Source organism: Rhipicephalus microplus, chromosome 1 (genome assembly GCF_043290135.1).
Source record: "Rhipicephalus microplus isolate Deutch F79 chromosome 1, USDA_Rmic, whole genome shotgun sequence".
Taxonomy (NCBI): Eukaryota; Metazoa; Arthropoda; class Arachnida; order Ixodida; family Ixodidae; genus Rhipicephalus; species Rhipicephalus microplus.
This window is the reverse complement of record NC_134700.1, coordinates 167,611,282-167,628,133: the sequence shown is the minus strand read 5'-3', so window position 1 is coordinate 167,628,133 and position 16,852 is coordinate 167,611,282. Positions and strand designations below refer to the sequence as shown.

The 16,852-nt window shown below is 44.6% G+C and overlaps 1 protein-coding gene across 5 annotated transcripts in view; it reads right to left on the bottom strand.

Annotated features, from left to right (window-relative positions):
• LOC119178578 (DNA (cytosine-5)-methyltransferase PliMCI) overlaps positions 1-16,852 on the bottom strand; it is a 167,971-nt gene that overhangs the window by 63,908 nt on the left and 87,211 nt on the right. For all 5 annotated transcript variants that reach the window (XR_012893947.1, XR_012893948.1, XM_075887629.1 and 2 more), the window contains exons 18-22: positions 16,231-16,342; positions 15,351-15,503; positions 6,913-7,049; positions 5,219-5,292; positions 3,752-3,867 (exon numbers count right to left, since the gene is read on the bottom strand). Coding sequence is in view for 3 of the 5 variants with exons in the window: in XM_075887629.1 (XP_075743744.1) it covers positions 3,752-3,867; positions 5,219-5,292; positions 6,913-7,049; positions 15,351-15,503; positions 16,231-16,342 (592 nt within the window). In the remaining 2 variants the exon portion in view is untranslated. The remainder of the gene's footprint in view (positions 1-3,751; positions 3,868-5,218; positions 5,293-6,912; positions 7,050-15,350; positions 15,504-16,230; positions 16,343-16,852) is intronic.

Sequence of the window (16,852 nt, the reverse complement as noted above, 5' to 3'; positions counted from 1 at the left end):
TCCAACACCAGTTACCAAGCGATTGCCTAACAGACATGTAGTCATGTTCACCTATTTGCTAAACAGCAAAAAACAAGCAGGCAAATTTTTTCCTTTACATGAAAGAATGCTCAGATGTCGAGATAAATGTTTCTACAGATTAAATATGGTGTACTGGTGCAAGAGTAAGTCGTGCATACATGCTCACTCTCAAGCTTGTTGGGTCTCGAAATGGCGAGCGAGCACCACACCGCACTCTTGGAGTGGAAGGACACAGTAGAAGCGGTCGGTACAAATCAAACCACATACATACATTCATTTAACTAATTTACAATGACGATATCGTCTGCCGAATCGTTACATCAATCGTTATCAACAACCTAGGACATCTGTATACAATATTAGCATATACTCCATGACAAATGCCACACATATACTCCATGACAAATAAACACACAATAACATGACAAACACAATAACACACCCAAGGCGGCGGCGCCAACGCTGGACTTACCACGAGGGGCCCCGGCGCGCAGCCCGTGGCGCTACGCGCCGAGTACCCACACTAGAGACAACCGTTCGCGCCAACCGCAGTGCGCAGAAGAGACTCGCTCAACTCTCGCCCGCCACCAAGGCTTGCTTCCGGAAGGGGTCACCGCCGGCGCTACCACTCTACCCACCATGATGATAACAGTGGTGCTCAATGTGAACACAACGCCATCTATCGCCCGGTAGTTGTAGCCTGAAATGCGGCTTTTGGGCAAGACACGTGCCCCACGCGGCACAAACAACTTTACAAAGGGTGTCAGCACCCCTACAAGCTCACCTCAATGATTTAGTCTATAATATTCAACAGTGCCATTCAGACGTGCGCATTTAGTGTAGTGGCTTTGTTTATAACATATTTTTTTCAAACAAGGAATTCAGAAAGAAAAGATTAGCTTTGAGAGTCGAGATAGCAATGGCCAGTAAAGACATCTGCCAAAATACAGTTAAACACGGATATATCGAACTCGAAGGGGATCGCAAATTAGTTTGATATATGAAAACTACAGGCCCGAGAGCTTACCTGTAGCAGACCATCACTTACAATAGGCGCATTCGAGAATGACAACTGATTCCACACACATGCCGCAACAAAACGTTTTATTTGCAAGAAAAAAAAATCTCTTATCTTGGCCTGCTTCTTCATTTTCTTAATGAAGCTAAATATGCTCGTATTGATCTTATCAAGGCTGTCCAGTTGCGACAGCCCAATTCCCTTTATGTCGCCGATACAATGGGAAATGAATACCGAACGCTGCCACCATTTCCGCGATGGAGTACGCGCGTGTAGCTAGCGTCTCGTCCGGACGATCCTCCTCGTCACATGAGCTGTCGGCCTGAGCATCTCGGGTCCCTGCGACCGCAGCTACTATGTCCTTGACAGCGAGGCTCGCAAGCGGCCTGAACATTACAGTCCGCTTCCACGAAATCGTCCACAGACACTTCGTGTGGAACAACTGTCGGGAAGAGGGTTGACAACTCGCAAAGTGCGTCTTCTAAGCGCTCGTCAACGCCGACTTCACCAGTTTCCACAAGTTCTGCCATCACACCACAGGCTCTCGACGCGCTGCTTCACCACCTTTGCCTTGCTATCTGCCTCGCTCTTCAACAATGTACTCGTCTGCCATGGTCGAACATTTCTTGCCCGCCTCAACACACTAATTAGCCTTCAACGATGTCGCAAAGTCAAAGGTCTTGCACTTCCTGATGGTGGCCATAGCTACACCAGAAGTCAACAATTCAAGTAGTCAGCAGCAGCTTTGCACACGATGCATGCAAAAGAAGAATGCTACACAGGTTGTGGTATGCAGACGACACGAGAATGGAAGCGGACTCCGCCAACAAAGCGCTTGCGAGGCAATGGTTACAGGCGAGTACAACAGAAAAAGCCGCGAACTGTGGTTGGCTGATCAAAAATCGCAAAACAGCAACAAAATTAAAAGAAATGACGAAAGGAGGAAGTTGTCGGCTCCTTCGTTCCTGCTCTCCGAGTTTACAAATAGGCGGAAAAGCCTGAGAGAGAGAGAAATGAAAAAAAAAAAAGCCGTTTCGCAAGTTGAAGACCATGCCGTCAGAGCCCTCTCGCCCTTGTCTTTTGTCGAGCATTTCGGGCTTGGACGGCGGCCCGGGGCTGCGCGGAGGTCGCCGAACACTGCGAGTGCCAAAGCGCACTTCCAACTCACGTGCGAATCCACGCTACCGCGGAGATCGCGGCGAATGCTAAAGCGCACCTTCCAGTTCACGCGGTGTTAGATACATGGTTTAGATATGTCCGAAGGCGGGTAAAAATATTTTTCGATATAACCAAGCGAATTTCTATACTTTTACAAAGAAATTTCAAGGGGATAACTAGAGAGTTCGATATACCTAAAAATTCCATTTATGTGGGTTTAATATATGTGTTCAACTGTATGATGACAAGAGGCACCACACCACCTCAAGGACAGATGTATGTTGTATGCAGTGCAATGTAAACTTAATTATAGTAATCTAACAGCTCTTGACTGTCCTAACAAGATGGTTTCGTTCTAGGCACTTTCTAGTTTAAAAATAACAATAACAGCAATAACGGGTGCTCATTAGGCTTGTACGAATATTCGAATGATTCAAATATTCGAACAAATAATAGGGTATTCAAATTCGCTTCGATTTGAATTGAAATTATTGAAAATTTCGAAGTATTCGCAAGCAACGAATAGATGCATAATAATCTGAATGTACCGCCTGTAAAGATAACTTCACTGCAATGTATGGATGCTGAATCGTGAAAGCACCTATTTAGGAGAAATCCGTTTTGTCGCGAAGGCTCTCTTATATTTTAAAGGGGCCCTGCAACACTTTCTGAGCATTGTCAGAAAACACTGCCGATCGATAGTCGAGGCTATAGAGGACACGTAGGCTAAAAATTATAGCGCAGTACACGGCGTGCAATTCACAATAAATTCTCAGTCAGCTAAAAATTGCTCTCTTCTCTCGGCAAATGACTCTACAAGCTCAAAAAGCACACAGGACGTATTTTCTTTCCCCCTGCCATTCCTCCCTGCTTAACTTCCAGCGTTTTCGTCTGGACGAGATGAATGCACTTGCAGTGTGCAAAAAATCTTTGCAGCTCGCGCATACTGGACGGATTCTAAAAATATTTGCGGGGGTAAATTCATGAGGCAATAAATAAGCTTTTTTAGTGAATCCATTCCATAGCTACTTGAAAAAGTGTCACAGGGCCCCTTTAAATGAGAATACTACTCTCAAATCAATTCATTTTATTAAGCTTAAAAGCTAGTTATGACAGCTTATATGCTCTAAGTATAATAAATTTTGAGATGTTATGTACTTTAAGGGTTCTGAGTCGCATCCTGTTGAAAGTCATGTCCTGCTAATACTTAAAGTTCTTTCGACTTTCAATAAAAAAAAAAGGCATTTGCACCGAGGCACTATTCCAATTTTTTTAAAAATATTGTGCAGGTTGGATTAGTCATAATAAATATGCCCATTTTTTTATATGTCACAAATATTATTTGAATTCGATTCGAAATTATTCGACTAGAATCACTATTCGCTTCGAACCTAAATTCACTATTCGCACAAGCCTAGTGCTTATGCATATATATTGACTCTTGAAACCCGCTCATTTGCAACTATAGCATTTACGGCAATAAGGCATGCTTATGCATATATTTTTTTCAACACAAGTACCCAAAGTGGAACCAAGCATTTACAGAGTTCCCACCTTTGAAAACACGAAGACATCACCGACAGCCCAAATTCCTGGGCAGTCAAGACGATTTTGCTTTGAGAAGACAACCTTTGCCTTGCCACAAACGTCGCGCAAGCAAACATCCAATTCTGTAAAACAACACAGAAAATACAGCACAAAACATTAACAAACAAAAAAACTGCAGTTTATTACATTCAGAAAGTTTAATACTACTTTCTGCCATGAGTGCTGTTACAAAAAAAGAAAAAAGAGTAATACAAATAAATGTTAAGGTTCTATAGGCAACCACTTGCACACTCTCTCCACATGCAAAGCAGTGGCTACAGTGACATGGTGATGCTCCACGGTCATCAGCAGTTAGCCCAAATTATTTAAACTGCAAACCTAGCTCGGCTCTGTGCTCTGAAAGCCTCCTGAATTGGAAGCCGACTAGTAAGTAAGTTTTATCCAGTGCTATGTTCTCCCTATGTGAGGTGGGCTGTTGGTAAACGTCCGACTTGAAATGAGTTTAAAAAGTAGGATTATTTTTAAGCTGTGTCTTTCTAAGTTTAGAACAGGAATGTGGAAAACCCCCGGTACCAGTTATGTCTGAGGCCATGTGCATGCAAGCAAAAATAAGCTGCAGCAGCAAAAAACAGTTTCAGTTTTTTTTTTATGCAATGCAAATATTGTATGGTGGAAATGCATTCTAATGATGCCCAATGCTAGTGCTAATGCCCAAGCAAATAACCTTTAGTGATATCATTTAAGATAACAGTGACTGTATGATACCAACACAGTGATGATATTCAGATAAAAAGCTACAGGCAAAAAACTCTTTACAGAGTTTTTGCCCCGAATCGTTCATTAAATAAAAAGAGGAAAGCCAATACAAAGCCATGGTTCAACTAAAAAAACAAAACGTGACTCCCTCCCAAAAATGCACTTTCTGCTTAAGATTTTTTGGGCTACCTCATCCCCAAAGATAACTTATCCCTGCTTTTGGCACGATTTTCTAGTTTTTAGAAAACACCGATAGAGAGCCCACTTGTCGCGGTGTGGTATATCAGTTATCTTCGATAGATCAGAACACCGAAAACTTCATCAACCGCTCGCTCTGGTGATCCACAGTCTTTCCACCACCGTGACAACCAACTCGAACACCAGGCAGGAAAAAGTTACAGACCTCTCTTTTGACAGCGAGAGTGACTGCTCGTTCCACAGTTTTGACAAAAAATTAATTCAAGGCTAAAGAATCAGTGTTGATTTTTTGGCTCATACGCATTTTTATATATTTTTTAACTGCACACAGAAAGCAAGGCTGCCTCATACTTCTGTTCAATTTTTTTTTCTCCATTTTAGGTGTGTCATCTCTAGGAATTTTACTGTAGGCTGCCCTAAATTTCACTAAGCCATAATGGCTGAAACTACCGACTCAAGACCACAACTGAGTGAGCTTGCAAACCTACAAATGAAGTGTAAATTAAAAAAAATGTTTACCTTCTTTTGTGTAGTATAACACATTCAAACTTTCCTTCCTACGGGCATCCTTGTGAAGATGTGTGTCCTCTGGCCTGCACCAAATCACCAAACGTAATAAACTAATCTTGTACAATAGCTAACAGCAAGTCAAAACACGCAACAGAAGCTCCTGCTTTTCAAGCATACATTTCAAGCATTCGTGACAAATTGCTTTGTATGTACTAGCTAAAAGAGGGAGAATGTTACAGCATAACAATTGTTGTGGTTTTAAATTCCAAAACCATGATGGTTACGAGAGACACTGTAGTGGAGGGCTCCAGAAATATTGACCAAGTGGTGTTCTTTAACAAGCACTGACATCAGACAGTGCGTGAGCCGCTATCCTTTTGCTTCCATCGAAAGAATGCCACAAGCAGCATGCTGCCACCCTCAACTTTTCTGGGTGACCAACTCTGCATCTACTTTGAGTCGAGTTCAAACATAATAGCAGTACCACATTCCCCTGAACCACTAATGCAGAATTAGTGAGCTGTGTTAGCTCCTGTGTTTCTGATAAAAAAAAATGGCCTATGACAAGTTTTAACTCATCAACGCCACTTTAAATCTTGCGAAACAGCAAAACAGGTTGGTTTCCTTTCAATGGTTTGTCATGCTTGTACACAATTCGTAGAGCTATGTAAACAGGAGTCAAACTTCTTTTCTTTTGATGAAAGTGAAATACACACGCAACTGAGCTCCTTAGCAATAATGCTGCAATTTATATATAATTAGGGACAAACTGCGTGGATAGCGCTAAAGGCGTTGTATATTTGCTAGTATCCAATAGCTAAGCCTTCAATAGTTCACGGCTCCTTTAGGCTCAGTCATGTTGCAGCACAACAGCTACTCAAAGACTGTGCGCTTAAAGCCTTATGGTCTTTCTTACATATTTCTTACAAGGTCAACATTAAACACCATCACTAATGCTGCAGAATATTACACTCGCGAGTATACAGAAACAATACACGGAAGAATGGAAGGATGTGAATAACTCGATCACTACAATATACCGTAACGTCGATAAATTTCTCGTAAGTAAACAGGTTTCTAAAAGACTCTTCTACAGTGGTGGTCAGATCCAAACACTTGCTATAAAATTCTGAGCAACTTGCCGTAAAATTCAAGCGCAGCCATTGAGATCTGTATTGGAGATTTGAGGGCAGTACCTACGATGCACAGAGTTAACAAAGGCAAGTTTTTCGAGATATCTGTTTCACAGGGCTGTATCAACACGGGTTTTTCATCGTAGGTGCTCTCAGGCCACTTCACGTAGACCGATTGCATTGCCTTTTGAGTTTCTTGTGCTTGTGAGTTGGCAGAAGCAGCTATTCTACATTGCAATTCACCACACCACAAACTATAGCCATGAAATTCCTGAGAAAGTTCCCGCATATTCCGCTTTTGTCTCGCAGTAAAACTTTATAGGTGCCATCTTGAATTTTATTGCTATTTTGGGATGCACCCACCTACACTTTGCCAGTAAATTTGACTTGCTTAGGGGTAGGCTCGTTTGCTCAGAATTTTACAGCACTGATTGAACAACTGCATTTGTGATTCAAGACATCACGCAGTCGCAATCATACAAAAAAGCCTTTTTTTTTTTATGGTTTTCACACAGCACACAAAACAGGTGCAACAAACAATAGCTATAGAATCTCACAGGAAATATGTACCTGTAGAACTTCCTAACCCTGAAGGTAGCAGTGTTTTGGTTTCTGCAGGTCTTAGAGGCCACAATGGACAGAATGCATGCAACCTGAAATGGCTCGTGTCCTTTCCCATTAGACGTGTCCATGGATTTTGGTGATGCCTACATAACAGAATACCAAAACAAGGTAAGAGTCAGGTAAGTTTGAGATAAATGTGGCACACTTGTACCATTCTGTTGCTAAACTCACCACAACAGTTCCAATCTGCAAACTACCCTATAAATGAAGCAATATGATAAAAACTGCTTTTTCTTTAGCCAACTCTATATGTTCCACAGTGGCTATGCCATTGACTTATGAGTTTAAAGGGACACTAAAGTCAAATAATTTACCTCAGAGGGAAAGCTCAATGTATGACAACATCTAAAACGACAATATTGCCGCATGTTGTTAGGCACCTGCCGAAGTCCTGCACCGCTTCCTGCTGCTTTGAATTCTGCCACACCAACGGACAAGCCAAACGCGCCAAGCTATAAACGCGCCATGCAACGCTGGCTGCACGGGTCACCACATCACACGCTGGACAAGGAACGCTGGCGGTTTTTTGAGGGGCAGCTCAAGGCGAGATGCAAGAGAAGTTGACGAGGTTTTTGACCAGTGAGCTCACAACCTTTGTGTATTTAGTTGACGGGCACAAGTTCGCCATTAATAAATAGCTGTTTCAGCTTCTGGCACTGTATTTGTTCGTTACAAACTGGTGGAGGTGCTGGGTATGATTCCAAGCCCATCTCAGCAGAGGGAACATAGCCCAGAACCCCGAAGGTTGGAGCCAGCGCTGCTGACTCCCGTACACCAACGAACGAGTCGTCGCCTACGAGGTGAGCAGCCCGAGTTTGGTGCCCTCTTCGATTCTTCGAGACCAGCGGAGGACGTAAGTTCCGTAGCCCCTGCAATGGCCACCCAAGCGACTTCATTTCCATCGCATATCGTCATGGACCCGCCCCGCATACCAGAGGTATTTCACGGTGATATTTTCGAGGATTCCGAGGACTGGCTCGACGGTTTCGAACGCGTTGCCAGACTGAACGGTTGGAATGAAGACCGGAAACTTCGCTACGTCTACGTGGCATTGCAAGATTCTGCACGTACGTGGTTCGAAAACCACGAAGCGTCCTTATTATTGTGGGACGACTTTCGAAGAGAGTTTCTTGCTACGTACCCAAACATGGACCGCAAAGAAAAGGCAGAGGCCGCTCTTCAGACGCGAAACCAACGGAACAACGAGAGCGTCGCCATGTACATTGAAGACATGTCTCGACTGTTCCGCCGGGCCGACCAGAACATGGCTGAGGAAAAGAAGTTGCGGCACCTGATGCGTGGAGTGAAGGAGGAGCTTTTTGCAGGCCTGGTGCGTAATCCACCACGCTCTCTTGCCGAGTTCAGATCAGAGGCGACCATGATAAAAAAGACCCTGCAGCAGCGCGCGCGCCAATACAACAGGGACGTAAGCGTCTCATCTGTTAGTGCGGCGTCGACAACCCTCACGAGTAACATTGATCTCTTGCGAGAAATGGTGAGGGCTGTCGTAAGGGAAGAACTGCAGAAAGTACCCATGACTCAAGCTCATCCAGCGATGTCTTCACTTGCCGACGTGCGCGAAGAAGTGCGGAAAGCGGTTCTACAACCACAATCTCAGGTACTACAGCGCGCACAACCGGAGCCTCCCCCTCAGTTGTCGTAAGCGCAAGCTGTACGACAGGACCTCGGACGCGTGAATCGGACGGCTCCGACTGCTGTGATGCCTCCAACGTTTTCTCCGAGTACGCCGCTACCAATCCCGGAAGCAAAACCACGTAAGAGCGATGTATGGCGCACTGTAGACCGGCGGCCCCTTTGCTACTACTGCGGAGAAGCAGGTCACCTTTACTGGGCGTGCCAGTATCGTCGAGCGGGACTGCGTGGTTTTCCAGTCAATGCACCATGCCCACGGAACGGTGAACGGCCCTACGTAATCGAAGAATACTTGTCTTCACGCTATTCACCTCAAGACACGCAACAACGGGAGTCCCGTTCGACAGCACCGATGCGCTATCGATCGCCGAGTCCTCGTCCGTCATCGAATCCCCGAAGATCACGTTCACCTAGCCCGCGGCGGGGAAACTAGAGCCAGCGACCTCTGGAGGTGAGGCCGCTGATATACTGACAACTGAAGACCCTCCATTGTTAGCCCGACAGGACGGTGGCAGTTACGCAACGACGGTCAAGTGCAGTAGTAGCGACGTTACCTCCGAGATATTAGTCACGATCGACGACGTCGAGGCCGTTGCACTAATAGACACTGGTGCAGACAATTCCGTTGTCAGTAATGCTCTCGCAAAGAAGCATAAGAAGGTGATGACTGAGTGGACCGGACCTCAGATACGTACCGCTGGAGGGCACTTAGTTAGTCCCATGGGGTTATGCACCCCAAGGATAGGAATAAGAGGATTTGTGTATGTCGGCAGCTTTATTGTGCTTCTTGAGTGCTGATTATAGGCATGGACTTTTTGCAAACAAACAATGCAGTCATTGACTTGCAAGAGTCCCAGGTTTCGTTTTCTACGGAGAACGCCATCGCCTTCCGTCATGCGGAGAAACCGATCGTTCTACCTCTCCGCATTGTGGACGATGATGTAACCGTGCCGCCACGTTCCAGTGTGACCGTTCTTGTGAGGAGTGAAGTTCTTCGTGACTGTGACGGATTAGCTGACGGAAACATCGAACTGCTACTAGAAAAAGGACTATGCGTGGCAAGAGGCTTGGTGAGCCTTCGTGATGGATGTGCGTATGTCCTATTAACTAACTTTCGAAATGAGCTCCAGCATGTTGCGAAGGAAACATCCGTAGCATCGCTGCATGAGTACGTGCAAGTCTCAGATGTTTGCACTCTTGATAAAGCTTCAGAGACAGTGGATAACGTACTCCAGTCAGTAGACATTGACAGAGAGCCCTCGTCATCTCAGAAGCAACAGATTGCTGACCTCATCAGAGAGTTCGCCGAGTGCTTCTCCACCTCGTCGAAAGTCGGACGTACTCCCATCGCAAAGCACCGTATCGTGGTCAAAGAACACGTGAGACCTGTGCATCAGCGCCCATACCGAGTAGCGCCAAAAAAAAGGGAAGCCATCAAGAACCAAGTGCAGGAAATGCTCAACGATGATGTAATCCAGCCATCCAACAGTCCGAGGGCATCACCGGTAGTGCTAGTCAAAAAGAAGGACAACACTCTGCGGTTTTGCGTTGACTACAGAAAGCTGAACCAAGTCCCAAAGCGTGATGTTTACCCACTTCCACGGATCGATGATGCCTTGGATAAGTTACGCAATGCTCACTTCTTTTCATCATTGCACTTAAAAAGTGGATATTGGCAGATCGAGGTGGACGAACGAGATCGCGAAAAGACGGCGTTTGTGACCCCAGACGGACTATACGAGTTCAAAGTGCTCCCTTTCGGTTTGTGCTCTGCTCCCGCTACCTTCCAGAGGATGATGGACACTGTGCTCTCCGGACTCAAGTGGCAATCGTGTCTCGTCTACCTCGACGATGTAGTGGTTTTTTCTTCTACCTTCGAGCAGCACATCCACCGACTGAGAATGGTACTAGATGCCATTCGGGTGGCAGCACTGACCATCAAACCGCAAAAGTGTCACTTTGGATTTCGTCAGCTTCGGTTCCTCGGGCACATAGTTAGTGCGGAAGGCGTCCGCCCAGACCCGGAAAAGATTGCAGCAGTTGAAAATTTTCCGAAACCGCAAGACAAAAAGGCCGTCAGACGATTCCTGGGACTATGTGCTTACTACAGACGCTTTGCTGAAAACTTTGCTAAGGTCGCTGAGCCTTTGACACGGCTAACGAAAGAAAGTGTACCATTCTCTTGGCGGGAGGAACAAGAAGCGGCTTTCTCAGAGTTGCGACACCGTTTGCAGTCTCCTCCAATACTTGCCCATTTTGACGAAGAGGCTGATACAGACATACATACCGACGCGAGTAACGTTGGCCTCGGTGCCATCCTCGTTCAGTGGCAGAATGGAGAAGAAAAGGTCATTGCTTACGCGAGCCGCACTCTATCAAATGCTGAGTCTAATTACTCAGCGACAGAGAAAGAGTGTCTCGCAGTTATATGGGCCATCAGCAAGTTTCGCCCATACCTCTACGGCAGACCGTTTCGAGCAATCAGTGATCATCATTCATTGTGTTGGCTGGCAAACATCAAGGACCCTTCAGGAAGACTTGCTAGATGGAGCCTGCGTCTGCAGGAACACGACATCACTGTGGTCTACAAGTCTGGTCTCAAGCACAATGACGCGGATTGCCTGTCTCGCGCACCTGTTGAGTCTCCATCATCTGACCAAGAACAAGACATCCCATTTCTTGGAGTTCTGAATGTGTCGGAGATGGCTCGTCTTCAGCGAGAGGACCCGGAACTACGCCCGCTTATGCAATACTTGGAGGGTCACGAAATTGAGGTACCACGAGTTTTCGTCCGCGGTTTGACATCCTATGTCCTCCGGAACGACATCCTATACAAGCGCAACTTCGTAAACACCGGTGAGACGTTTCTGCTTCTTGTACCATCATCACTGCGAGCAGAAATCTTAGAAGCGTGTCATGACGACCCATCGGCTGGCCATATGGGTAGTAGCCACAGGCCAGAATTTGCCGGAAGTATTATTGGCCGAAATTAAGGGATTTGGTGCACCATTATGGTAAGTCATGCCGCGATTGCCAGAGACGTAAAATACCACCATCGAAACCAGCAGGTCTGTTGCAACCAATAGAGCCACCAAAAGGGCCATTTCAGCAAGTGGGAATGAATTTGCTTGGTCCATTTCCTCTCTCTTCATCGGGAAAGCGCTGGATTGTTGTAGCAACAGACTACATGACTCGATATGCTGAGACATCACCTCTCGCGAAAGGAACGGCGAACGAAGTAGCCCAGTTTTTCGTCACTCAGATTGTACTACGACATGGTGCACCACAGGTTGTCATTACAGACAAAGGAACAGCATTTACTGCCCGTTTGATGCAGTCTGTTATGAAGCTCACCCACACCGATCATAGAAGGACTACAGCATACCATCCGCAAACAAACGGACTAACCGAAAGGCTCAATAGAACTCTCGCCGACATGATCTCGATGTATGTGGACGTTGAGCACCAGACATGGGACAGTATTTTGCCTTATGCAACATTTGCGTATAATACCGCAGTACAATAAACGACACACTTCACGCCATTTCAACTTGTTTATGGTCGGACGGTCACAACGACCATAGACGGTATGTTACCTGTCAACGATTCGAATGAGAGTGACCCACACATCAGCGACTACATAGAAAGGGCAGAAGAGGCACGGCAATTGGCGAGACATCGTATCATTTTGCAACAAGGCTCCGATGCAAGTCGCTATAATCTGAAGCGGAGAGACGTACAGTACGACCCCGGAGACAAAGTGTGGGTGTGGACGCCTATACGCGCACCTGGCCTATCGGAAAAACTGATGCGGCGCTATTTCGGCCCTTATAAAGTACTTCACCAGTTAGGCACGCTAAACTACGAAGTAATTCCTGAAGAGCAAGTGTGCTCAACCCGACGCAGGAATCGCCCAGAAGTCGTACATGTAGTACGAATGAAACCATACTACGAAAGGCACTGAACGAGACAAATGATAAATGTGCTCAAACATCAGATAAATACTCCTTTACAAAACTGTTCGACGTCAGCGTATGCATCGGGACGATGCGTTTCAGGAGGGGGACTAATGCCGCATGTTGTTAGGCACCTGCCGAAGTCCTGCGCCGCTTCCTGCTGCTTTGAATTCTGCCACACCAACGGACAAGCCAGACGCGCCAAGCTATAAACGCGCCATGCAACGCTGGCTGCACGGGTCACCACATCACGCGCTGGACAAGGAACGCTGGCGGTTTTTCGAGGGGCAGCTCAAGGCGAGACGCAAGAAAAGTTGACGAGGTTTTTGACCAGTGAGCTCACAACCTTTGTGTATTTAGTTGACGGGCACAAGTTCGCCGTTAATAAATAGCTGTTTCAGCTTCCGGCACTGTATTTGTTCGTTACAATATTATGAACAGCAGTGCCCTACGTACCGAGAAATTAAGATAAATGCACAATAGTACATGCGCCGCAGTAGGACAATCTCGAAATAATACCAATGACATTAGACGAACCGCCTATGACTCATGACTAGTAATCAATCTAACTGCACTAAATAAAGAACCTTCCGTGCATCAAGATACGCAACAAAATTTGGCTTATTCGTTTCTGTTTGATTCACGGAAAAAAGAAACGCACGACATTACTGTGGGGAATGTTGCGAGTAGTTCAAAAATTCAATTTTCACAAGGTTAAATTGGACAAGTCATGCCATCTAACGGGGCCCAGCTGAACCAAAATACGTCTGTAAACTCGGTGCTAATAGCAGGAAATCGATCAAGGGCTGTTGGTGCTGCTGTGGCTCCACTGCTTTCTTTATGCTGCTACTAGCATCGGCGGCTGTGCAGTAAAGCCGGGCAATGTTGTGCATGACGGTGACATTAGATGGTTCACTTCTCGAGGCAGGTAATTTGAAGTGAGCTAAGCCGATGCGGACCACTAAAATGTAATTTTATTTCAAAATAACCTCTTCCTTGGAACAAAAGTAAAACTACCAGGTTTATGGACCGCTATTTCAACAATCAACATCAAGATAATAGATACCTTTAGTGTCCTTTTAAGAGTGTACTTTTTAGCCACGAAGGCCACGTTCTGATCAATGTTGAAACACATACAATGAAACCGATGCCTTTATATTTAGCGACCTTGTATCTTATATCCAGCAACCCACAAATGTGTTACACAACTGCAGCTTCGCAAATTCTGCAGCAGCAGCAAAAAAAAAATCTAGAGCGGGAGAGAGCCGAGAAAACAACAACTGCACTGTCTATTCGAGTAACGTAAATAACGAGGATTAGAATTGGGTAACACTGGATATTAGTGAGCAACACAGACTGATCACACGCTCGATACTGCGTGAAGCTTTGCTGTAGAACTAGCTGCTTAGTAGTTACGCCTATTTCTGCACATTTTGAAACTAATTTGGATGATACGAATTTCAAATAAATAATTCCATTTTGCACTTCTTACAAAGGTTGCCTCAACAAGGTTGCACTGTGCCCAACTGAAGGCAGCCACAGATAACTCAACCTAGCCCCCATGTGCCAACACTTGCTATCATAGTTGCTATAATTAAATACCATATTTATAATTATTATATTCTGATACAACCACATTAGACAAACGCATGGACAAAGGACCGAAGGAAGCAGGCAGGGAGCAGGCTGACAACTTACAGAAAGGAGGGGGGGGGGGGGGCACAACACCTGCCTGCTTCTCGGGGAGTGAGCAGTAAAAACAGAAGTTGAAAATAAGAAGAAAATGCCAAATAATAAGACAGACAGAAAAAAAAGTAAAATGGGAAAATTTTTTTCATTCATTAGTTCATCAATGTATCCGTGTCGTCTATGACAGTGCTTGCCAATTACTTAAAAGTTTGCTGGTTGTAGATTTTTTTTTTTCAACCTTCGTGCTTGTTACAATAAAATGTACCTTTTTTCTCTTTTTTCCCCCCAAGTTTTCTGCTCTGCCAAGTTGAGTGTATGGCCTCTACATGAGTCTGGTCTTGGCACACGGGCAGCCTTTGCAAAAGTATGGATTTAGTAATTCTAACTTTTTTCGCATATGTTTCTTCAGAAACCTGTGGCACTACATTCAATCAGCTATGCTATGTCATGCTAATTAATAAATAACAAGCCCAAGCCCAAGTTTAAAGACACCGTGAGAAATTTCAAGAGGCTTATCAGAAACAGTTTCAGTTACAAAACTTCATAATGCATTGAAAACACAGCAGACAAATTTTTTGCTTCATTGTTAACCTTTTTGCTAGTATAACAGAACAAGAATGCACCAAAATTATTAAAAAATATTTTTGCTCAACTTTTAGACGTCTTTTTTTTTTTAATAAAACAATATCATTTTTTTCAACTCAATGGTGTTCCTTTACGTAACTTATCACATAAAAAAAAAGGAATAACTTGAAGGTGGCTTCACTGCATGGCAACCAAATGAAATTTCGGAATAATAAAATGAAAGCCGAGATACATATGGCCCAACACAAACAAGTGTGGCCACCTAGCATCAATAGACACCCCTACGACAAGTACAACTACCACCGATTCTATGAAGGACCAATTTTCGTTGAGAACGAGTACAGTATGTCGTTACAAAATCTCATGATGACTATACTCGTCAATGGTAGTAAAAGGGTTGCCTGAAATTTCAGGACAACTGAAAGTCAATATTTGTAACTTGCTCGTATATTTCTGTTTCTGCTAATCCTTGTAGAAAAATTTTTGAAGACCATGCCCCACCTGCTTCTTGCTGGGATGATGGTCGAGTGCACCTGGGTTCAAAAAGATGCAATCGCCCACGCAGTAGTTTTCTTTTTGCCACTTCACTGAACTGTAGAAAACCCTGCCATTCTTCTCTCCTGACAGCACTTCACCGTAACGACAGCTATTGGCCTAGGAAAGGGAGCAGAAAGAATGTATTAACACTTAAGGAATTCGTCAAATGCAGGCACAATAGGTACCGTAATGTTTTTAATTTTCACTATTTCTTGTAGCATGAGTGGTGGCATTTCAATGCATATTCCGAACAGTGCGTTATACTGACAGAGACTATTTCCTCCAAGAATCAGCCGGGAATGAACTTGGGAAAAAAATTAGCTGCTACCATCACGTCTTTCCTAGCTCAAATGTCTGTTTTACAGTAAGCACAATCTGCTGTGCAACCCTTATCTTTCTTGTTCATCTGAGCTTCGGCTACTTTCTAAAGATGCCAAGCCTTAAAAAAAAAGTCTCTGAGGAAAAGTGGTGATGGTTGTAGAGATAGCATGACAACAGTGATGACAATGACATGAAGACATCACGAATGATGACAACTTCGTTGTCACTAGCAATGTCAGAACATTCGACACAACACGTCAATGATGAATTCTCAAATGAGTAGAAAATAAAGCGCTATTTTTCAGCTCTAAGTCAAGGGAACATAGTGATCGCTACAATGAAAATTACAAGCTGCCAAGACCCCTAAATATGCATTGAAAAAAAAAACAACAAAAAAATGGGAACAAACGAATTTCATAGACCACAAAAGCTGGATGAAGTACTCATGATCGCCGGAAACAGCTATAAAAGAGGTATGCGATTGACTTCTGCGTAGACTAAGGCACCAGCATGCATCACGCACCTTCTTTTCCCTCCGTTTTCTGAGGCAGCTGTAGCACTTATACTCCCATGGGCTGTCTTCTGACCTTGTCAGCTCCGGCACGTCTTCAAAGCGGCCCTGTGCTGGGAGGTACCTTGAGAAATCAAGACACAAACAAATATACAACCAAAGTAAACAAGCGCTCTAAAGCTTCACACCACCTTTGAATGTGGTGATTTTTTGGGGAGATGTGTTCAGAGCCCCCTATACACGGCTAAATTAGAGGGCCAATCGGCAACCTAAAAGCAGACAGGCAAATCAGAGATGCGAAATTATGACACAGCAACAATGATATGCGCATGCAACAGCATGTTTAGTTAACTGCTTATGACAGATGCATGTAAACATTTCAATTCAGTCAAACCAAGTGTTTTTAGATGAAGTGAGGATGGGAAACCTTTCTCTGCATTTTTGTGGGCCACATTAATTTTTTTTTGAAATCTACACAAATGTAGATGGAATGTCTGTTATAGAAAGAAGTTCTTATGGCACCTTATGACATCTTCATCAAATCGCACGAGTGCGCTGTTTTGTTTCAGTAGCACCTGGGCACCCCGGTGTGCACTGGTGCAATTTGTCGAAGGTGGCATCAAACACAAACATA